Raw genomic sequence first — 23,719 nt, 5'->3', positions numbered from 1 at the left:
ACCTACCATACAAGAGTGTGTACCATCATGTCAACTGCTCATTGCTTCCTACATGTATATTCTCCCTATCAACCCTGTGCTATCAAGGAAAACAAAAAGCACCTTTCTAACAGCTCTTATACCCTCTGCTTCTCCCTCTGTCCCAAACCATCCTACAAGGCTCCACTCATGACCCCTACTCTCACTGTCTGTGGTGACTATCCAAACACAAAATGTATTAGTCATCTACAAATGATAACTTGAAGAAGATCTTAACTTGTTTCCAGAGGAAAAAAATAAGTTGTGCAAAATGGTCTCTTTGGATGATGTTCCCATCTATGGTTTAAAAAAAAAAAGGTAAAGATTATTAACAAATCAGAAAATTACCAGGTAGTTGATGCAAATTAAGCAAAATAAAAATTATTGGCTTCCCTTTGACTGTTGGGCAAAAACTGTGTAAGTTCCCCACCACCATCCAACTCAAACTAATTACCCTTTCAATTCAGGAAACTGGGCAGCTGCTGGTTGTTTAAACAAACAAAATGAAACCATACTGCACCCTTGTGTTCAAAAGACACACGAAAAAAACACACAAACATAAAGAATGGATTCCTGAAACAGTTCCCATTCTGAAATACACTCACACATGCAATAATATATGTTCAACATTTTCTTTGATTCCACATCTTTCACAAGTATCATTGTTCCTTTAACCCAATATATGCATTGTCATTTAGTCCAGTGTGTCCTACTCTGAGTATAATGATGATGATTTCCTCTATTCTCTTTCATTCCTTATTGTTCGTTTTTAACACTGATTTCTGAATTTTGTACCGCCTCTTCTGTTCTGATCTCCTTCCCATCTTTTCTGCCATATTTCCATTCCTTTCTTCTTAATTATATCTTTCCTTTCATCTATCCCAAAAGGGATTTGGACTTGTGTGTTCTTTCCTGATGGCCCTTTCGCTAGTTTATCAGCAACCTAGTTCCCTTTAACCTTTCATGTCCTGGCACCCAACAAAATTCTATATCAACTACCCCCCTGTGGAGTCTGAACAAACTTTGCTGAATATCCATTAATAAATCCTCTCTGTTGGTGCTTAATGACTGTAGGTTTTCCAAGATAGCTACTCAGTCTGTGCACCTAACCATAATATCTGGTCTGACCTCCTCTGCCCACTAAAGGCTAATAATGACTGCCACCATTTCCACCTTATGTACTTACAGCTGATCAGAGAGACTTTTGAATATATGAATTTCAAATTCTGGTATGTACACACCAATTCCTACACACCCATTTTTTATTCTTAGACCCATCTGAATATATTATGAGGTACCTAAAACAATTACTCCTTATTCATATGACCATATGAATTAGTGCTTTTATCTATGCACCACCCAAATTGTCTCCTCTGAAACGTAGCATATTCCCAGCAGCTCTGCATAACTTTAATTGCAGGATTTTCTACCACGCTACATTTAAGCTTGACCCAGTAAGCAAGGCATAGTTTTTCTCTTCTTATTTTCAGAGGTGTAAATTTATTGCTGATTACAGCCATCAGGGACAGCCACTGGACATTCTTGCTGTTGCCTCACAGCAAGAAATGTGTGGAGTTTGTATGTTCTCCCTGTGCTTGTGTCGGTTTCCTCTGGGTACTAAAGTTTGCCTGTAGGTATGAGTGTGAGGGTGAATGGTTGTTCATTTTTGTCTGTCTCTGTATGTTGGCCCTCCAATGGACTGGAGGCCTATCTGAAATGGATAAGTGGTAAAAAATGAATGAATCAATGAATGACGGAGTATAATACCAGATTAAAAAGCAAGGAGGACCTGGCATTGTTTTGTTTTTGTTTTTTTATTTACATGTTTTTGGAAGGAAAAAGTGTGTTGGAAAGAAAGTAGAGACGGGCTTTACTTTGTTATGTAACCCTAACGCTATGTATTTCCTGATGAAGTGTGTTTTGGAGCCAGCTCAACAGGTTGTCCCTTTTTTGTGGCAGCAGAGAGGAGGTGGAAGGAAACATAAGTAGTAGAGTTACTATTAATGTATCCTTGAAATCAAGTAGTCATTACAGTTATTTGTTTACCTTTATATAGAGTAATAAATTATTTGACACCATTTCTAGACTGTTTAAAACATTCATAACCTTGGTAAAATTTTTGGCGAATTTGTTTGTTATTGTTATTGTACGATAAAGGGAACCAAGAGAGCCTCAAATTTATTCTGAGCCTCCACCATATTAATAGACATTGATGAATTTTTGTCTTTAAATTTTGGTCAGAGTTCCTATTTTGAGTTAACCCTTCTAAATCAACTATGCCGATGGCCACCACACTTACTTTAAATTCATGAATGTTTGCTTTATCAGATATATGCCAGTGGTTTCTGAAAGCTGAGAAGTTGTGCTTCACAGCCAGTATAGGGCCATTACAGTCATTCCACTGTTGCCAGAAACAACCAAATCTGTTCCTTCATTGTTGACTGTGAATGCATATGTCTTTCGACATATGGTAAACTGTAAGATAACAAAAGGTCTAAGTGTTCTGGAAAAAAAAAAAAAAAAACACTCACTCATAGGACACTTTCTGCCTCGTTTACGGTTAGAATAAGCAAAAACTCCAGGTGGGCAATAAGAATCTTTGTTTTAGAAGGGTTAAATAATTTTCCCCTTACACTATTTATGATAAATTATATATCAGCAATGACATTATACAGTGCACACAACAACCACATTCACTGTAGTGACTTCCAAGTCCTTTTACAGTCGGTTAGAGCTAAAGAGACGGTCATGTCTATTTGTATGATGCACTGCTGGTTGATATAGAGAAACGTCCAGATGAGTATTGACGTGACACACGGCATCATGTTAAATGACCATTTGGACCCAAAAGCAGACACAGAGAAAGGGGAAGGTTGAGGTGGTGTTTAGTGGTGTCCAGTTGAAGGTTTTAAGGGGGCTCCAGAGAGCAGAGTAGAGCCTGGCATGGAAGGTGGGTTGGGGGGGTAGGCAAGGAAAAGAGGCAGGGAATAGCTGGTCCAGGATGTAGGTACTCCAGTGCAGCAAAAGGTGATGTACTAGGATTGGCAAAAGCTGAGGGAGATGGAGGAGGAGCCAAACTTGGTGGAGCAACAATCTGGCGATGAGTGGGTGAGAAGCTAGCAAATATATACTGAGGCTCATGATTGCTGATGGTGGACTGGTGTGCAGGGTGTCCATCTGAAAGGGGAAGGTAAACTTGGGGAAGAGAAAACAAAGAGCTGTACCAAGATGACGCCAAAGGACTGGCTGGTGCATGACACACACTGCTCCAGTGTTCTTCTGATTACATGTGCATATCTGATGGAGTGTACACAGTATTGAGATATGCATCAAACAATTAGAGAGCAGTCAACAAAATTATGGCTACCCTGGTTTGCACCTCTCCTCCAAATTGAGTGCAGGTAAATCAGTGTCTTTTTTAACCTCCAACTATCTCCACATGACCCCAATGCCCCAAATCACTGTGGCAACCAGACAACAAAATTACCATCACTCAAACCCAATGCATGGCTTCTAAATTAACATTAACAATTGGTATAAGCTAGTGTGCAAGTAAATAAAAAAACATGAACAGTAGTTTAAACTTTTTCTACCACAAAAAATAAAATAAAAAAAAGTTGGTTAAAGCCTTAGGTTAAAATACAAAAGACATTTTGCATATTTTTTGCTTACTGCTTACTTAATGGCCAAGCTCCATCATATCTCAGAGAGCTCATAGTTCCTTTTTGTTCTAGTAGGCCACTCCGCTCTCTAGATGGAGGTTTACTTGTGGTTCCTAGAGTCTCCAAGAGTAAATCTGGAGGCAGATCGTTCAGTTATCAGGCTCCTCTTCTATGGAACCAACTTCCAGCATCGGTCCGGGGGGCGGACTCTTTAGTAATTTTCAAGACCAGGCTTAAAACTTTCCTGTATGACAGAGCTTATAGTTAAAAAGTTAAAGTCCTCTACTCTTTAGCTATGCTGCTGTAGGCCGAGGCTGCTGGGGGAAGGACTGAGCTTCTCTCTCTCTCTGTCTCTGTCTCTCTCTCTCTCTCTCCCTCCACTGTCACCAAGTGCTTGCTCATCGGGGGATCTGTTGGGTCTCTTTAAATAAATTTATAAAGAGTTTGGTCTAGACCTGCTCTATATGTTAAGTGCCTTGATGTAACTTTGTTATGATTTGGCGCTATACAAATAAATCTGATTTGATTTGATTTGATTTGATTTACTGCACATGCACAGATGAACAACAACAACAAAAAAGACAAAAAAAAAATGATAATCCAGTTACTAGGAGAAATTTGTGGGATGTATCTGCTCATGCGCAGGTAAAACTGTATGCAGAAGTAATATTGACCTTTTTTTTCTATTCACTTTTAATTGATTGAAATTAGCTTGTTTTAATTGTGTTAAGTGCTAGAACTAATGAAAAGTTATAAGCAAAATTTAACTACTCACTAATATCTCATTCATGCATATTTTAGTGTCAAGTTAGTCAGAACCAACTCCCAGTATCCGACCGGGAGGCGGATTCCATCATGATCAGGCTGAAAATATTCCTTTATGACAAAATCTACAGTTAAAAATTAATTAATGCATCTTCATCTGTCATATTCGAAACCGGAGTACACAGAAAACCCACGCAAGCACGAGGATAAAGTGTTGTCCTTAACCCTAACCCTAAACCCTAGTCACTAACTGGCTGTGTGAATTTGTTGGTCGTTTATCCTTTAGTTTTTTGTTTTTTTTTTTGTTTTTTTTTTTTTCAATTGAATGATCACGTCCATTTGTTAAGTTGGTAACTCTGGTCAGATACCTTTTTTGTTTTTGTTTGCTAAGTTGTTAACCAGCTAATGATTTAATGATTCTTGTTTCGTTGAGTTTCTGCCCGAGGCTCTTAATATTGTTTGGTTTTGCTTTGGACAACTGATATTGTATATTTTAACAAGAGATTTGTATTAGCGTATGTCGTATTGATTACGCGTGTATGCGTGTACTTTCCTTTGTAGTTGCTGAGAGTCAACGGTGGTGGTCGTGTCCCGGGTGGTGGTTCCCTTGTGTGTGTTGTGATCCTGGATTTTGGTTTTCTGTACACTTCACCCTTTGCTGTGTGTGTGTGTTACGTACGAGTGGGGTGTTCCTCTTTTTTCTGTTTTTTTAGATTGGATTTCCTCACCCCTGTGTACCTCTTTATTACATTTATATTTATTTTTGATTTCCCTAGGCGTAATTCCCAGGGTGGCGTTGTCGGTTTTCTGACGAAACTTCGTAAGTTTAAAATCAGTACCATAACCCTGTATCAGCCCTCGTATCGCCACACATGCAAACTCCTCACCGAAAGGCACCAGAACCTAGAACTGAACGCACGACCTTCTTGTTGTGGGGCAGCAGCGCTAACGACTATGCTGCCACAGTTATCATTTTAAGGTTTAAACGTTGTTTTTCTTTCTGTTGTGCAGACTCACACTGTTGGAGGTTACACTGAGCATCCCTCTTTCTCTCCCTCTGTCCTTCTCTTTGAGAGAATGAGAGACCAAATGCAGGACTTTATTTCAAAGCTGCCAAGCTATCATTAAAAAAAAAAAAAAAAAACAGGCGCAGCAGCGGTAGGAAAACCGTCTGCTGGACAAGAAGAGCAGCCAGGAGCAGTATTTTTTCCACAAGGTAGACCACAAGGCCGAGGACCTCCAAACTGATGGAGAGGTGGAATAGGGACCCGCTACTTATATATAGCATAAAGTTGTGTTTTATGTTGAACTGGCCCTACTGCCATGTATAATTTATAATGCTACGAATTTTAAGTTCTTCGTGTAAGTCCAAAGGACTTTCATTAGCTCTGGTGAATGAAGAGCTTGCTAAAGTCCGTCACATCCATTTCATCTAATGGTAAGGAACAGTCGTTGCCCGCGTCTGGTATAAACTGTAATTTCATTCAAATAAGGAGTTCGCGTGACGAGGCTGTTTGACAGTCGGCACATGAGCTTCCTTCCTCGGCCTGTAATCCATTTAAAATGCGTCTGTTGAAAGACGCAAAGATGAGAGACAAATCCAGGAAAGGCTGAGTTCATATTCACAACAAAAGCCTATTGTCTACAAAGGAAAATTTAAATGCTTCAACTGAAATACTTTATTTTGAAGCCTGATTATGAGGTGTTTAGCACTTAACAAGTAAGTTTACGTTTTCAAAAACATGACACATTTGAGGATTTTTTTGTTTGTTTTTGGTAAATGTAGACTATATTTTACCGTGGACACGGAGTTCAGCATGCTCTTCCTGAGTTATTAAGTTTATTTAGTAATTTTTATTTTGCGTCACACCCTTTCTCGAATTTTCAGGTAAAGAATAACAGAAAATATAAATAAGTAGATGAATTAATAAATGATTGCTTACTGCAGGCTAACATTCGATTTAACTATCAATTTGAGCAGCTGCACCCTTTATTTAATAATTTATTTATTTATCGTACATTACTCTGAAAGAGGTCGTTCGGCATAAAATCATTCTGGGGCAAATACATTTTGCTAAAAAAAAACGCAGGACAAATCTTATCAAGATGAGAGATTACATTCGAAATAAGATTTCATAATAGGCATTCATAACATCTTTACGAATTTAAGTCAGATAAAAATATATTTTTAAAAAAGTATGCTTTAATGAAAAACTGGATGTCCCTTTTGTGTTTGAAGTAACATCCAGCGACTTTTATGTTGAAAGTCAACTCAGGAAGTCTGTGACGTATTGACGCTCATATATTCATATCGCTCTGAGAAATCCAATCTCAGTGACGTCAGCAGGGCTAAGGTTTGGCCCGGCGCCGTTATCCACCTCCAGGATAAAAGCATGAGAATCAGTCTAACTCAGAAGAACCGCACTCACGCGTCCTGCAGCGGCCACCCTCAGTAGAAGAGACAGGGGATCCGGGACAGAGAGGGCAAAGGAAGAGAGCGGGGCAGAAATCTGGTAACACGGCGTCATTACGCTATGTTGGGCAGCAAAGAGAAGGCCACCTCGTCGGTGAACAACGGAGCCGGGACGCCCAAGATAAAGGCTATCAATCCCCTGAGGAATCTCGGTGAGTTTTTGTGTCACCGCAACCACCCAACCAATACTCAATATATATACAGGAAATGTTTAACGGAGCATGGGACATTTAGATTTTAGAGGAAAGATCTTCACTCCTAAGATAAACAAATTTCCCTCTGTTTGAAATGTTATAGATTATAACACATGCATGATGATTTATTATTACAAATTTGTACCTACCAATGATAACATACATCTCATGCATCCCATGCGTAGCTCAGAATCACAGATACACAGCTCGATTTTCTTATGTCAGAGTTCAGGACAGCTCTTCAGGGTTGACCACACCATTTGCCCAGACTCGTTTTAAAATCCGATGTCCTGCATGGGAGAAAACAACAACAAACAACTGCTGCTGCGGAAAACCTTCTCCAGCTATTTAGGACAGGATAATTCTAGGTTCTGCTGTAAGAAGAAGTAATAGACAGTGGGACATTTTAAGCAAGCTGTTCAGTTGGGACCAGGTCACAGCTGATTTTCTCTCAATTTAACTATATGTAATATGTACAGTATTTCCAGATCTACGGCATTTACATTTTCCTCTCCACACAGAAAGCGTTACTCTTTTCAAAATTATCCGAGAATTTTAAGGTCAGTAATAGTAATGTTATTATATTCAGCTATTAGGAATTGTCAGAAACCTCTGGTTAATTTACGCTGAAAAGTGGCATTTGCCAGAAATCATTTGAACTAAACTTTTTCCTATTTTTTTCTCTTGATGTTCATATTGCGGGCAGTACGATGGCATAGTGGTTACCGCAGTTGCCTCAGGTTGTACCCCGCCCTCACACAATGTGAGCTGGGATTGGCTCCAGCACCCCCTGCGACCTGAAAACGGATAAGCAGTAGGAGATGAATGGATGAATTAGGGCTGCTGCTATCGAATATTTTAGTAATCATGTATTCTACTGAAAATGCCATCGATTACTCCAGTAATCGGGTAAAACATGGTCGTTTAGTTAAAGAGCAATTATAAATGTACATGAGAAAATAAGTCATTTCACTTATTAATGAACAATTTGTTTCCTTTTATAGACAATCAACATTTATATTTATCTTCGTTTTCGTCGTTTCACGTCTTACCTCCACCTTCCCGCTACCAAAACCAAAAACAGTTCTGGCTCCTCCTTCACCTTCTTTGCGTGCATGACGTCAGCGCGTTGTGCCATAGAGACAGCGTAATGCGTCATAATCCATAATCCATGTGCCAGCAAACACAAACAAATGCCCAAAAGCTGCTGTGTGGTAGGGTGGTTTTTGTAAGATGCCAAACAGAAAAAAATTGGCTTTAAGACGAGAGAAGTGGATGCAGGCAGTAAGACGAGAGGTGCCGTTGGCTACACATCAGCCTTGAAGCTGCATCATTCATGACTGCTACATTAAATGATTAAAGCATGATGTATATGATCATATAGTAGTCATGTAATGTACCCTATGCTGTTCCAGTCTTAGTCAGCCACTGCATGGATGACTGCACATGAACCAATATATACAGACTGGTCATCATCTGTATGTGGAGTATGAGACAATGGGGTGCATATAGGAAGCTTAAACTGCAGCTGAATTCATTCAAACATAATTTTAGAATGCTAGATTCTGATGTGAATTCTACAATGGCAACCACTAAAGGGTATGAATTAAACTACTATCAAGGCTTACTATTTCAGTAGGTAAAATTTCAGTTGAGTCCAATTTACTGTCTTAAATGCTCCCAAAAGCCTAACCAAAACTGGGAAATTCTATTCATAGAAATAGCTGGTAATCAAGGCAACACAATGATGTTTTAAACGAGATATTGCTTCTGCTCCAGTATCAGCCCATGTCTATTTTAAGCCTGTAGTAGATAATAACTGTTTGCATTGTTTGCCATAGCAAGACCCCCATGCTTTGTATTTACAAAATATTTTTTTTTGGGGGGGGATGCCAAGTTCAACTTAACACAGACATGGAAGTCTGTGTGTTTCATCAAATGCCAATAATCATGACAATGCTGACCCCATGGGAAGTAAAAATTGTAACAAAAAAGACATTTGGGGTAGAGGATGCACCACCTGTTTTACATAACAGGTGGTGCATACTAATAAGAAAACCAAGAGCTTTTCCCAATGTGTGTTTTTTTTTTTTTTTTAAGCCAGTTTGGATTTAGGTTCACTGTCATGGAGGATTTGGATTAGTTATTTGGCTCTTGTTTGTGAAGTAGGACATACAGAGTTAATGGCAAATTATAATGCGCAATTGGTTCGAAAATGCAAAGAAACCCCTGTCCTCCGGCAAAGGTATATTGTCAGATCCCAATAATTTCATTTAAATATTAAGAAGTAGAAAATGCATGGGCTGCCAAATCTACTATGACAGAAGATAAGGCCTGGTGGCTCACCTGGTAGAGCTCATATCATTGCAAGGTTCAGGCCTAACTCTTGTTCAAGCAAAGGACTTGTGGTCAAGTCCTTTAGTCAAGCCCCCCTGCCCTCTACTTCCTATCTTTGTCTCTCCTTCACTACTACTATATAGCACTATCTTACATATAGTAATTTATAAGCATAGTAGCGTAATCATACCCCAAAAGAGTAACAACCTTTATACTAGGACTGCTGTCCCATGCAAAGGGGAAAAGAGAATGAATAGGAATTAATGCCATTGTGTTCACACTAAGGTTTCATAAGGTCTGACTTTCTTATTACTTATTTTCTTTTAAGGAGTTCAGGATGACAAAGATGTGAAGCAGATGTTACAGGGCTCCATTATGATGAAGGTATCAGTAGCAATAAACTGTTGGCCAGTGTTTAGTAGCAGCAACACAACAACTGAAAGTTAATGTCTTATGTGTGAAGGTCCGATCACCTCGCTGGCAAAAGCAACGTACCCTGAAGCTGCTGGAAGACGGTGTTACTGTCTGGTGTCAATCCCACAAAACGTTCAGTCGCACTAAAGAACAACGGTACTGTAAGTGCTTATGTTGGCTCTAAATCTGGTATTTTGTGTCTGTCATGAGTGTAATGATGCAGGAGTACAATGTTAAATCTGTGAAGCAATTTGAAGAAAGGATTCACAATTAAACTGAATTTTATATTTGGTCACTGGTGCAATAGTTTGAGAACTAATTAACTGTGACTGCATTGATTGCTGAGGATTTCTGTGCTATGCACCTTCTATTGGAATCACACAGCTTTGCTTCTACTTTTTTAGGGTTTGGTTCCTTGTTTCTAGTTTAATAATTGTTGACATGTCTGATTTGCTAAGACTATACAGTTGTGAAGGTCTGGTTGTTTATCCTTGGGGAGACGAAGAAAGGCCATTTTTTTGTTGTGTTTTACTGACCTTATGGTTGGGCTGAAGCCAATCCTTTTTGACTAATGCAAAGACAGCAGACAGCACAGAAGTAGCAGTCAAATTTTTGCTGGATTTACCGTCTACCATCATATCTCAAATAGAATGAAAAGTCACCACTCCATCTATTTAACAGGCTTAAAACATCCAAATAGAAAAGAAAAGAAAGGAAAGCCTTCTGCATGTTGACAACTTTTTAAATAATCGTGAATTTTTAGCTGCAGAGACTGAGACCATATGCGATCAGTCTCAACACTTATAACAACTCACGCTAAACACCTCTTAACATGAACTAAACTATATTTTCCAGTTGTCTATACACATGATTACAGTGTGCATTGAGCTTTGAATAATGCATGTAACATGCTAACCTCTTAGGAGATGTAGGTTTTGACCTATTTACACAAACCAAAGTACTTGGGCTATCCAACTGCACTATACTAGAAAGGATTCACCAGCAAATAATTTGAACCCTGAGTTTCAGTCTTAGTTCTTTGTTGTCAGGAACCCAAGAATATGAATGAAGAGCTCTACTCCACATGAAAGACAACAGATTAAATTCCAGAAATCCACTGAAAATATTCTTTGAAGGGCCCCACCCAGTGGTTAAGAATCATCTCAGGATGGTGATTAGTCACAAGGAGGCCAGTCCTTACCCATAAAAGTGTTTCTGACTGGGTGTGTGATGTGAAACTGTAAACCCTTTATCTATTTTTGTTAACTTTAAATGCTACTTGAGTCAGACAGTCCTGTGATTATAGAGCTCATGTATTTCAAGGCCAACACAGCAGCAGATCCTGCTCTCTTTAAACGATTAGATTATGGGATATTATATGGTGCTGTGACTCGGCCCTGGAGCCTGTGGTTTGGTTCTATATAATTACCATATGATCCAACCAATATGTTGCTCATCCAGCTCCAGGACAAGGCCTTTAGCTGCCACAGGATTTATGCCACAGTGTGTGTCTGTGTGTGCAGGTTGGTGTGTGAATGTATGTTTTATCTGTGTTTCTCTAACTATGTGCCCTGCATCTTGGATTATTATACATTCTCTCCATTAGAGAATTTATGAGGTTCTATTTTTTTTTATCAAATTTATGAATTTATTACCTCACTCTAATAAACTGCAGTTAAATACTGCTGTGGCCGTTCTTATTTTAACTGAATCATCTGTGTATCTCTATATTCTGTATCTCTCATATTCTCTATTATATATTCTCTATATTCACCACAAGTAGAGTAGGGAGAGAATAAGAGCAGCAGGAGGGGATATTCAATACAGATGCAAACAGGAACATATGATAATGTATGAAGCTCATCGAAATATGGGAGCAGGGGGTGTTACGGGAACATAGGGTAGCGATGATTCACTAACTGTGGGATGAGGACAGGGAGAGAAGTGCTCAGTGCTTCTCCCAGCAGTCTAAGCCTATAGCAGCATAGCTAAAGAGTAAACGATCTTTAACTTTTTAACAATAAGCTCTGTCATAGAGGAACATTTTAAGCCTGGTCTTGAAAATTGCTAAATCAGTCCACCACCTGGACTGATACTGGAAGTTGGTTCCATAGAAGAGCAGCCTGATAGCTGAAAGATCTGCCTCCAGATTTACTCTTGGAGACTCTAGGAACCACACCATGTATCTCCCATCTATAATGCTGCCCTGTCAACTTTACCCAGAAGAATTAACAACTCAGCCTCCAACAATGGCTGCCTGAAACTGACCTCATGTGACTACAACGACCACGACTGTCATTCACCAGTCGGCTCACAAGACTCCTAACAACGGAGGCCTCACATGAGGCCTCTCTCTATGGTCAGTGAAACTTCACTAAAGGCCTATTGTCACCAGGAGCTGTGTGAACACTCCCACAGAGGTTAAATACCTGGTTCCAACGTCACTGTTTGTCAGACTAGTGAGGACTAGTCAGACCAATGCGTTCCAAACCGATGAAGCCCCTGGGATAAGGAGGTGAAATGTCTTTGACAAACCTAAGTTCAGTTGCATTTGATTCGATTGTTGGCCGGACATGACTATGACCTGGATGAATGAGAATATGCGCAGACAAGTTAACAGAAGGATTTAAAATTTTATTCTGAAGCCAATGAAGAGAAGCTAACACAGGAGAAATGTGATCTCTTTTTCTAGTAATTCTAGTAATGAATAGTCCAGTCTAGAAGTTATGAATGCATGGACTAGTTTTTCTGATTTTCCTAATCTTTCGCAGGTGAAAGATAGCTGTCCTACTGACTTAATTATGTGAGAGACAAAGGACATATGCATTAACTATAGTCTGGCTATGGTTTCCAGTCAGGTTTATAGGTACCAGAAGAGCCTCCTTCTGGTATGTAGGACATATAATACATCAAACTCTGATGTGTTATTGCAAGAATCTTACTCTATACACCTCTGTACTAGCTGCTCAGGGATTGCTTTTTATCATCAGCTTGGAATAGTTGTAAAATATATGACAGAGCCTAAAATTCAGTCTTAAAAAACACAAAGGGGCTATAGTTAAATAGAAATCAGAATTTATCAAAGAGTTCAGCTGATGAGGTATCATTTTTTTCAAAAACATTTGAAGGAAATGGAATTTTAAAGATGTGTCTGTATCTGTTAAAAAGCCAATTAAGCAGGGAGAACCTCTGTCAAAAATTAGGTTGCTAAGATGGACTTTGTCTAATTTATCAATTCAAATTTATTTATATAACACAAATCACAATAGTCTTTATGAAGTTGTTAGCGACTTAACATATCCCTCCCTTTCCCTCCCAGTGAAATCTGATTAAACGTAGAGAGACTGCAGTTGAATATATGTCTAATCAATTCAAACGTCTTTAAAATAGGGCAAAAACTGTTCCAGACAGGTAAAAATGTCAGTTATGGGGGTCTAAACATTGTTTTAATTTGTATTGTTCTTTACTTATATTTGGTATTTCTTCTATTCACTTCATTTTCTCTTGGTCTCTTTTCTTGGTTTATTCAGTCTCCATCATGGAGGTGGAATGCATTCAGGAGGGCTGTCAGTCAGAGACACTGCGAAAATTGGTTGGCTCAGTTCCTGAAGGCCAGTGTTTTACAGTAGTCTTCAAAGGGCCACGGAAAAGCCTCGACCTCCTCTGTCAAAGCAAAGAAGAGGCTCAACATTGGGCCCGTGGAATTCGAACTCTGCAGGAGAGGATGGAAAATATGACTCAGAAGGAGAAGCTTGACCAATATCCCAATTGCTCTTCAAATAGCCTAAATCCAGAATCCAAATACAAATACAAATTCTAAATCATAATTGTGCCCTTCAATATTTCACGTTCATCAAACTGTAAAACTGTACATTCTTTCATTTAATGATATCCTGTTTCCTTGACTATGTTTGTGTGTCACCTGGATTCATGCTTATTTGAGTCGGGCTGACCAGAATCATGATGATAAGATGAGCTATGAAGAAGTCCAGACCCTGCTACGGTTGATCAATATTGACCTGAGTGACCAATATGCTCTCAGCCTTTTCCAGGTGCTTGGATGCATTTTTAAACACATGCTGTATATATGGTTTTAATCCTGTTTACTTCCACATAGTATCCATTTTGTCTGATTAATGACAGACTATGAAGAAGTCATCATTGTTTTTGGTATCATTTAGAAAATGGAAGTGATAATCTGTGTCTAATCATATCTCTCCAATAGAAATGTGACCGGTTAGCTGATGGTCGGCTGGAGCATGGCGAGATTGAGGCTTTCTGCCGGGAATTGTTACGGCGACCAGAGCTAGATGCTGTATTTATCCACTACTCTGCAAACGGCTGTGTACTTTCTACTGTGGACCTTAGGGATTTCCTTGAAGACCAAGGGGAAGATGCTTCGCTTACCCATGCCCAAAGCCTCATTCTCACATATGAACTAAATGAGTGGGGTACAGTGTCATATAGCACTATATCGCTAAGATTATGTTTATCAAAACAGCTCTGATACAATGAATAAGATACAGTCCAACTTTGTGATAAAGTGCAGTAAACATGTCAGTTACAAGTCAAAAACCAACTGTCAGAAAAAAGAAAGTCCAGCTGAATGTTATTTGTCTTCTTGATAGATTAATAAACAAATTGAGAGATCCCAATTCAGACCTGGTGTTAACTGCTGAGTTGGTCTGAGTAAGCATTGTTGAAGCAGTGTGAACACAAATGAAGGAGTGCAGACTGGGGTCTCCTGCCATAATCTAATTAGTCCCACCTCTTCATAATAAACTGGGACGATCTCACTACCTATGGATTGCCTCTCTGGCTTTTTCTCTCTCTCTCTCTCTCACACACACAAACACATTGGATTACTTATCGTCGGATTGGCTGAGGACAACAATGTATATATTTTTATTTACATATGGAACAGGGAGGGGAGATCCAGTGATCACTGGGGACACATTTTAGTTTACTTGTCAACCCTCTGGTGGGAATAGTTTAATAATGTGCAGTAGGTGATTTGAAGATCTCAGAACATTGGTTGGCATTAATAAGTAGATCAAAAATTACACACTACTGCCAATACATGCAGTACAACAATTGAAGAAATTCTTAGAATATATTTCTTTTAGATACTGACATCTAATAACACATGCATTATATTAATATAACTGAAAACAGTTTCATTTTCATTATAGAGCTATGTGGCCACAGGGTTATTTCTAAGCGGAAGCAAAAATGACTTGGAATACTGTATATCAATATATCTAGTAAAAATTCCAAGTAAATATTTGGTTGTTTCTATTATAAGAACAGTTTGTCTCTGACCAATTTATGCTCCTTGACAGAAAGACCAACCCGAATAATTGCTGACCCAGCTGTACTGTAGAAACTACCCTATGGCTAATAACACCAGTCTTGTGTTCCACTTGTGTCTGTGCTCTTTGCCTTTCACAGCCCAGAAGAACCAGTTCATGACCCCAAATGGCTTCACCATGTATATGCTGTCAAAGGAGAACTGTGTCTTTAACCCGAGTCATGCAAGAGTTTACCAAGACATGACACACCCGCTGTCTCACTACTTCATCTCCTCCTCCCACAACACCTACCTCACCAAGGACCAGCTGACTGGGGAGAGCAGCACAGAGCCATACATTCGGTAAAAGTGACTGTGACACAATCATTATTGTACACATAACCATTAGAATGCACAAGTCTTCTGTGCTATGGTATGTAGTTTGGCCAAAAGCCTAATAAGTAGCTAAGATAGTACCTATTTTTTTCAGGATTTCTCTCCATTGCTAAGGTCCATTTTATAGGAATAAAGAGATCTTAGTGGCTCTACAAATGTTTCAGTTGCTTTCAAATGCTGCAGAAAAATGCACATTGTGAAAATATGCATTTATTTTTGCTTGACTTTTGATATTCACATCATTCAGTGGACTCATCATCATTTACGGCATTACTGACAAGTGCAGTAGATTAGTATATCACCTATTCATCTATTTAAAATAGAAGTAATGCACATCGTATTGTCACCACAATTGCTTGATACATTATGGGACACTCTTACTTAGATTCCCATAACAACAACCTGAGATTGCCACATGATTTTGTTTTTTATTGATACACGTGAAAGGTTAAAGGGTAATGGTTAAGTAAACTTTATTATCAATTTGGTTTAAAGCCAGCAGACAATAAATGAATACATAATTGAAGACAGCATTTCATACACAGGCTGCAAGACCCACATCACACAGGATATGCAACCTACAGATGTATGGTAGGCTTCTAGTATTCCTAAGGGAAGGATCACATCAAACTACTAATAATATAAAATAACCAGGGCAAATGAGCTCTTCTAGCGTCTACTTACACCTAAGTGTAAGATAAAGAGCCTACCTACAACTCAAAAGTAATTTTGATAAGAAAGTGCAATCAACAAAGAAAGAGAATAAAGCCACAGATACCTCTGTGACCTCTGGAATTGCAACCTGAGACTCTGCATTGTTTGAGAGATTCTTGATGGTGTTTTTCTCAGGGCTCTGAATCATGGCTGTCGCTGTGTAGAGCTGGACTGTTGGGATGGAGACAATGGGGAGCCAGTCATCTACCACGGACACACTCTCACCTCCAAAGTACCCTTTGTCAAAGTCATTGAGACTATCAATAAATATGCTTTTAAAGTGAGTACCCTAAAATTATAAAAATTACTTGTTTTAATAAATTGCTTGGATTGATATATAGAGCCAGATTTGATAAAAGGGTAAAAGATAATCCATAGACCTAGTGATGTATATTTTAATCTTTCTCTCCCAGGCATCTCCTTACCCTCTCATCCTCTCCATGGAGAACCACTGCTCAGTGGAACAGCAGACAGTCATTGCTCAACAGCTCAGATCGATCCTAGGAGACAAGCTGCTAACTAAGCCCCTCAACAGTCTTGATTCTCACAGCCTGCCCTCCCCAGAGGTAAGTAGACACTGCTCCATGACTAAACAAAAGTTCAATTTACAGTAACCCTCAAAGATGTCTGTAATGTTGTTGCTCTTGAACACCATCTGAACATACATTCCTAATCAGCAAATCTATGGACGCGCGGAAGACGCTCTTCAAGGTCCATCTGCGTAAAGCAACTGGTGCTGCTACCATCCCAGGATGTGCGCTCAAGGAATGGTCTGATGAGTTAGCGGAGGTGCTAACAGACATTTTCAACAACTGTCTTAGCAAATTCATTGTCCCCAAATGCTTCAAAACTTTGACAAAGGTAGACATTGTAATCTACCTAATTGATTACAATCCCATTGCCCTGACCTCCATAGTAATGAAGGTCTTTGAACAGCTAGTTAAAATCTGTCTCCCTCATCATTAGATTCCCTCCAGTTCATGTACCATTCCAGATGTTCTACTGAGGTTAGGGTCTTCCAGCAGGACAATGACCCAAAGCATACATTAAAAATCAATCACAAATTGTTAAACATACAGCGCTGGAGAGTCCTGAAACGGATAGGACTGAGTCTAGACCTGAATCCTACAGAACACCTACAGAGGGATTAGAGAAAGTAATTGTTGGATTAAGGGAGCAATTAGTTTCAGTTCATCAATTTTAAAGAATGTGCTACTAAATATTAAGTTAAGGGTGCCAGTAATTTTGGCCAGTCTATTCTGTGTGTTTGTGTGAGTTTTGTGTGGAACAAGAAATAAAATTGTCTTTTTTTCGTTAGCCTTTTTCTGTAACGTCAATGCAAACAAAAGAAATTAACATGTGAATACCAAAAAATGTGTAATTGCAATTATTTTCTGGGAGAATGAGTACATTACCTTACGGAAGTGTAAGGCTGTCAATATTTTTGATAATGATTGCATTTGATCATGTGTTATGCGTATGTTTGTTGTAGGACCTTAAAGGGAAAATCCTGGTGAAGGGGAAGAAGGAATATTTGATGGGGGAGTGCTCTTCAGATTTCAGTTCTTCAGATGAAGAGACCAGTCAGAAAAATGGCCACCCCCGCTCAGTAAAAGAGGACAAGAGGGTGGGTTTAATACCACCAGTGTATCTTCGTCCCAGCAGTAGTAGCTTTCACCTAGGAGGTATAGGCATTGATGACCTTGCTCTTGATTTCACCCTGGGAATAAGTGACTGTGTGTGTATTTTCAGCCAGATGTGTCTAAATTGAGTCCAGAGCTGTCAGAACTGGTCGTGTACACCCGCAGTGTTCCTTTCAAAAGCTTTGAACAAGCTGCCAAATCGCCAACAACAGAAATGTCCTCTCTCTCTGAAAGTGAAGCTCTCAGGCATATTAAGGAATCAGGTATGATACAAGTCTGTAACTACACTTACACTTACTCATGTGGAAAGGATTTTTTAAAGCATAATATTGGATTATCTGGATTTACCTTTCAGGGATGAACCTTGTGCGTCACAACAGTCGCCAGCTCACCAGGATCTACCCCTCAGGACAGCGCCTCCAGTCATCCAATTATAACCCTCAGGAAATGTGGAACGGAGGCTGTCAAATAGGTGAGAACATACTGTTGCTCAATTTTAAAGGGACCCGAACCAAACAAGAGTTGTCACTTAGAAACAAATCTGATATGACACAACACCCAAATCACCCATTGCAGTGTTTCAAGACTATGTTGTTTCCTCCAGTTGCTTTGAACTTCCAGACACCTGGGGAGCAAATGGACCTAAACCATGGCAGGTTCCTGCAGAATGGACAGTGTGGCTACATCCTGAAGCCTCTCTTCATGTGCCAACTTGGCACCACCTTCAACCCAGAGAATGTTGGTGGAGGTCCTGGCCACAGACCTATACTGCTTACTGTTCGTGTAAGACAGCACAATACTTGTATTAAATGAGTAAAAAGTATTCTGAGCTTCATGTGTCTACCTCCACTGTCAGTTTGCATTTGAAAGATAATCACTTACACTCATCAGACCTCCACTATAACTTTAACATAAACTTGCATGAGAATATGCAGTTGGATGAATGATGTTGAGTCAAACACTTCCAGGATGTTACTATTTTAACAGTCCAATGAAAATAAGAATTCCCTTTCTCACCTTTCCAGGTAATTTCTGCTCAACAGCTCCCTAAACCAGAATGGGACAAATCCAGTTCCATTGTGGACCCTCAGGTGTGGGTGGAAATACATGGTGCACCCATTGACAACAACAAGAAGAAAACTCCTCATGTGGATAACAATGGTAAATATCTTGTAGCATTAAGGTGCAAACAACACAAACTGATAGGAATCATATACTCTTTGGACATGATTTCATGCACAATTGTACAAGACCGTTTTTTGTGTTTCAGGCTTTAACCCACGGTGGGACTGTACATTTAACTTTACTGTCCACGTCCCTGACTTGGCTCTTGTTCGCTTTATGGTGGAAGACCATGATTATACCTCACCCAATGACTTTCTAGGGCAATACACCCTACCTTTCAGCAGTCTGCGCACAGGTATGTCTTTGGATCGTTGGGTTTGGCTGTCACAGAGATTTGCTTGAGATTGCTAAGACAGTGAATAATTATTTGCTCTCTTGAATTTTTTCCTCTTACATTTTCAGGTTATCGCCATGTTCGACTCCTTAAAAATGATGGCTCCAGCCTTTCACCTTCTTCTCTCTTCATCCACATCACCATCACCCATTGCCAGAGTAAATCAGCAGCAAATCACAATCCAAGTCAATGAGCGAGCCTTTGGCCAAGGCACCCCTCCCTTATCATTCACTGTTAACATGAAGAACATGCATGATTGGCTTGACCTTAGCAATAAAAGAGCTTCTCAGATTTGACTTCATCCTTATCTTGAACTTCAGCCATGGTAATGTGTGTGTGTGGTGTATTTCTTTCCCGATACCCCAGGTGTCTTCTACCTTTTGTTTTGCTCAGCGCCAGTGCAGGTCCTGGTGACCTGACTCTCATATCGACGCATGAACAGAGACAAGGCCTCTGGACCCTGTCATTTCCCTGCATATGCTGTTATCTCAGTTTTTGCATCCCGGCCGTCTTTATGAACTTGACTAGACTGATCCCTCTAATCAATTCAAAGAGGGCCCTTCTCCTGTATGGTCTTTTGTATTGTATATGAAAGTGATGTTAGTGGTTAGCACTGTTGCCCCACAACAAGAAGTTTAAGGGTTTAGTTCCTGATCCTGGGGCTTTTCTGAGTTTGCATGGTCTCCTCATGCTTGCTTGGGTTTCCTCCGAGTATTCTGGTTTCCTTCTACCATCCAAAGACATGCAGGTTTAGGTTAACTGGTGGCTCTAAATTTCCCATAAGTATGTGAGTGGTTGTGTGTCTTTGTCTGTGTCTATGTAGGCCCTGCAATAGACTGGTGACTTGTCCAGGGTGTACCCTGCCCCTCACCCAATGTGAGCTGGAACTGGCTCCAGCAACCCCCCGTGCTCCTGAAACAGAAAGGCAGTGGAAGATGAATGAACAAATTAATGTTTCATTTAAGCTTTGCCTGGACTTTTCAATTATTCAATGTCAGTGCAAAAACCTATACATCTATTATGGGAAAAAGTGAACCTGTCTTTTCAAATTGCAATAGTGTTCAGGTCCTACCAGTCCTTTCAGTTTAAATTTGATATTAGATGAAAAATATGTCAACAACCATATAAGATTTTTTAATGTAGCTTAGTGTGCTGTATTTGATGGTCAACAGGCTCTTATGTTTTTATGAGCTTTTTATTTGTGTTTTATGAATCACTTATGTTGGAGCATCGTCTTAAGGTATATATATACGCTCTAAGGTGTCTTGGTTATAATTTTATTTGCCATTGTTGTGTTCAGCTATTTTCTGAGTTAACCTGACTGATGCTCCTTTGTGACTTCGACAGACATGTCCTTTTTAGGTTACAGTGTAGGTTGTAATGTTGAAAGTAACATTTTTGTGGATTTAATGAAGAGAGGAAAAGATTAAGTTTGTTAGTGTTTATTTAATTTATTCATGCCGAGAAGTATTAAGTACAAAGTTTAACTTAAAGAGAATCTTGTGACTGAAAGGACATTTTCATTCAGGATTGGAAGGATAAGACAATATCAGTATTAGACTGCAGGTGTCTCAAAAGCGCACACCAGCTAATCAAATTGCTTCAGAATATCTTTTTTATAATATGAAGCATTTTTGACACATGAATTATCAATTGTCCTGCCATTTTAACAGAAATCATTTTTTAAATTGGGGTAAAACCTGATGTGTACATACAGAATACATATATATATATATATATTGCATTGCATATATATATATATATATTTGTGATGTACCACCTGATATTTATTTATCCAGCTAATATGTATAACAAATAGAAATATATAAATACAATAAATCATGCTTTAATAATCATAGCTACAATGTTTTACTGAATATGGTAAGTCATATAAGGAAGATACCCCAAGGGTCAGCGAGAGCAGGGGTGGAAGATGACTCACAGGCAGACTACATGTTAACAGACACTGGAACGGATAAGACTACGAGTTGGATATGTGACTCAGTGAAGGATGGGGCACAGACCTATTCTCTAGGACTAGAAGTGGGCAGAATAGTTTGAAGGGCATAGCGAGTGTGGCTGGAGAGAATAAAAATGGTAGATTAGAGGGAAAGATGCTCCAGGTTTTTCCTTGTGGTTGGCAGAAAGTAACATCAGTTAGAGGCCTTAGAGTGAATCAGGGAAGAATGAGATGTGTGGGAAAGGAGGGCAGTGTGGCCGCATCGATCATAACTTTTTAAGAAGTCAATTGAATAAGTCGGATGAAATCCAGCGACAGGTAGAAAACCACAGTTTTCCACAGGATATCAACAACACAGCCACAGAGGTGGAGGAGGAGGTTATAAGAAGGGATGCAACTGATATTGAGGTGAACAGGCCAGCCAGAGAGAAATATGGAGCAGAAAGCTAGAGTGAAATGGCCGAGGGCAAATAGTAGCAAGGAATGGGAGACAGTCAACAGGGACTTGTCAATAATTCTGAATAGACTAGGAGGAGACGCAAGTGATAGATTAGAGAAAATGGGAGACATTGTTTACTCCTATGGTGACGAAAGATTCGGGGTGCAAGATAGAAAGAGGGTTGAAAGAGTACAGGTAACTAAGTCTAGCTGGCAAAGAGAAATGGAGAAATTAGTTAAAGAAATAAGACAATTAAGAAAGCAATGGAAAAGAGCTACAGAGGAAGAGTAAGAGGGAATTAATGTGTGGTAAGAGGATCTGAGAAGCAGGCTAGCTGTACTCAGAAGGGCCGAACATGTTGGGAAAAAGAGAAAAAAGAAAGAATATGTAAGAACAGCATTTTACAGGGACCCATTCAAGTTTGTTAAAGGATTGTTTAACCAGGAAAAGGGAGGGCAGCTTAAAGCAACAAAGATAGAAATAGAAGAGTACCTGAGAAATACATATTCAGATTCTGAGCAGAATAGAGTAGTAGGACTTCCACCTGACATGCCACCATTAGGGGCGATAGATCAAGAAATGGATGTTAGACCACCTAGGTGGAAGGAGGCAGAGGAGGTAGTCAGGCGTGTGAAGGCTTCTTCGGCCCCAAGGCCAAATGGAGTCCCCGACAGGGTCTATAAAAGCGCACCTGATATCCTAAAGTTTTTGTGGAGGCAATTAAGAATAGTTTGGAAGAAACAGATCTCTCTCCTGAATGTAGAGGGGAAGGTTTTCTTTAGTGTAGTTGCACAGAGACTAGCTAGTTATTTAGAAAGGAATAGCTTAATAGATACTTCAGTACAGAAGTACAGAATACCAGGTTTTGCAGGGTGTTTAGAGCACACTAGCATGATTTGGACACCAAATTCAGGCAGCCAAGAGTGAGAAAAGAGATTTGCATGTGATATTCTTGGACTTAACAAATGCGTTTGGGTCAGTGCCACATAGCCTTATTTGGGAGGTGTTTGATTATTTTAGAGTGCCTGGAGCAGTTGTCAATTTAGTAAGAAGATATCTCCAGGATATCAGACTATGCTTAAGTACAGGAAACTTTACAACTTTACAACAGGTTGGCAGAGGCTAGAAATAGGTATTATAGCAGGGTGTAAGATTTCTCCATTAGCATTCACAATAGCAATGCAGATAATTATTAGAGCTTCTAGGTGGGTTGTAGGTGGAGAGAGGTGGCAGGATGGGATGTGCCTTACACCAATTAGGGCATACATGGATGATATGACGTTGGTAAATTTCCTTTATCATTAAATATGAATACCACGAATACCACAGTAGTGCTTCATATCTTCTTTGATGTACAACTTTCAAAACTTTGCAAAAACTTCTCTCACTCAAAGAGCAACATATTCCCCCCATGAACAGCTGAATGTCTCAGCTCATCTTTGCACATTTTTGGATTAGCCAGAAGTTGTCAGAGTCCAGCAGCGCCAAGATAACAGTGATGGAGCACTGTTCTGTCCCTCTGAACTTTAAAATCATTCTACAGAAATCTATGAGTACTTCAGATGCCCACTATAATTTAATGTCTGAAACCTCCACCATGTCTGTTCCTGATGATCAGTCAGTTAAATCACATTTTAACCTCATTTAGTTCAACCCATCAAAATATCAAGAATCCAGAATTTTTATATAGCAGCAAATCATAACAGAATTGCATGAAGGCCCTTTACAAAGATCAAGAGCAAACTCTTTATTGACCTTGCCATAAAGGCAACCAGTGACAACCCACTTAAGAATTCATAAACTTGATTAGTAAAAGACTGGAAAACTAACCCTGTTACACCCTGCTGGCACCTAACATCAAGAAACTGCATCTTCCCCAAGATTCAAACAGCCACCAGCCACTTGGATATCAAAGAAAAGTGGGAGCCAGAAGCGAATATCATAATATCAGAAGA

General features: G+C 39.4%; 1 protein-coding gene across 5 annotated transcripts; it reads left to right on the top strand.

The window, feature by feature from the left end:
• Window positions 1–6,795: 6,795 nt before the first annotated feature.
• On the top strand, window positions 6,796–21,169 carry LOC115059868 (1-phosphatidylinositol 4,5-bisphosphate phosphodiesterase delta-3-A-like). 5 transcript variants are annotated; one of them, XM_029527594.1, is made up of 16 exons: window positions 6,796–7,070; window positions 9,778–9,833; window positions 9,913–10,024; window positions 13,394–13,622; window positions 13,786–13,915; window positions 14,089–14,314; window positions 15,315–15,516; window positions 16,399–16,543; window positions 16,677–16,829; window positions 17,756–17,890; window positions 18,016–18,169; window positions 18,262–18,378; window positions 18,511–18,689; window positions 18,932–19,067; window positions 19,177–19,326; window positions 19,434–21,169. In XM_029527594.1, the coding sequence occupies exons 1-16, from the start codon at window positions 6,980–6,982 to the stop codon at window positions 19,556–19,558; spliced, it is 2,340 nt and encodes a 779-aa protein (XP_029383454.1). In that variant the 5' UTR covers window positions 6,796–6,979; the 3' UTR covers window positions 19,559–21,169. The 5 variants fall into 5 exon arrangements, 4 of the variants coding, with proteins under 4 accessions (XP_029383454.1, XP_029383457.1, XP_029383456.1 ...); XR_003842230.1 differs by lacking the exon at window positions 19,434–21,169 and having other exon boundaries at window positions 18,528–18,689; window positions 19,177–19,318; XM_029527597.1 differs by lacking the exon at window positions 9,778–9,833 and having other exon boundaries at window positions 9,913–10,019.
• Window positions 21,170–23,719: the final 2,550 nt, after the last annotated feature.

This window comes from Echeneis naucrates, chromosome 19, assembly GCF_900963305.1.
Source record: "Echeneis naucrates chromosome 19, fEcheNa1.1, whole genome shotgun sequence".
Taxonomy (NCBI): domain Eukaryota; kingdom Metazoa; phylum Chordata; class Actinopteri; order Carangiformes; family Echeneidae; genus Echeneis; species Echeneis naucrates.
This window is presented reverse-complemented; position numbering and strand designations above follow the sequence as displayed.

Bases quoted from the DNA above. Each gene is read 5' to 3' on its own strand.
- LOC115059868 (XM_029527594.1), top strand. From the start codon at position 6,980: ATGTTGGGCAGCAAAGAGAAGGCCACCTCGTCGGTGAACAACGGAGCC. The intron at 18,690-18,931 runs GTAAGACAGCAC...TCACCTTTCCAG, and splicing joins CTATACTGCTTACTGTTCGT to GTAATTTCTGCTCAACAGCT. The intron at 19,068-19,176 runs GTAAATATCTTG...TTTGTGTTTCAG, and splicing joins TCCTCATGTGGATAACAATG to GCTTTAACCCACGGTGGGAC.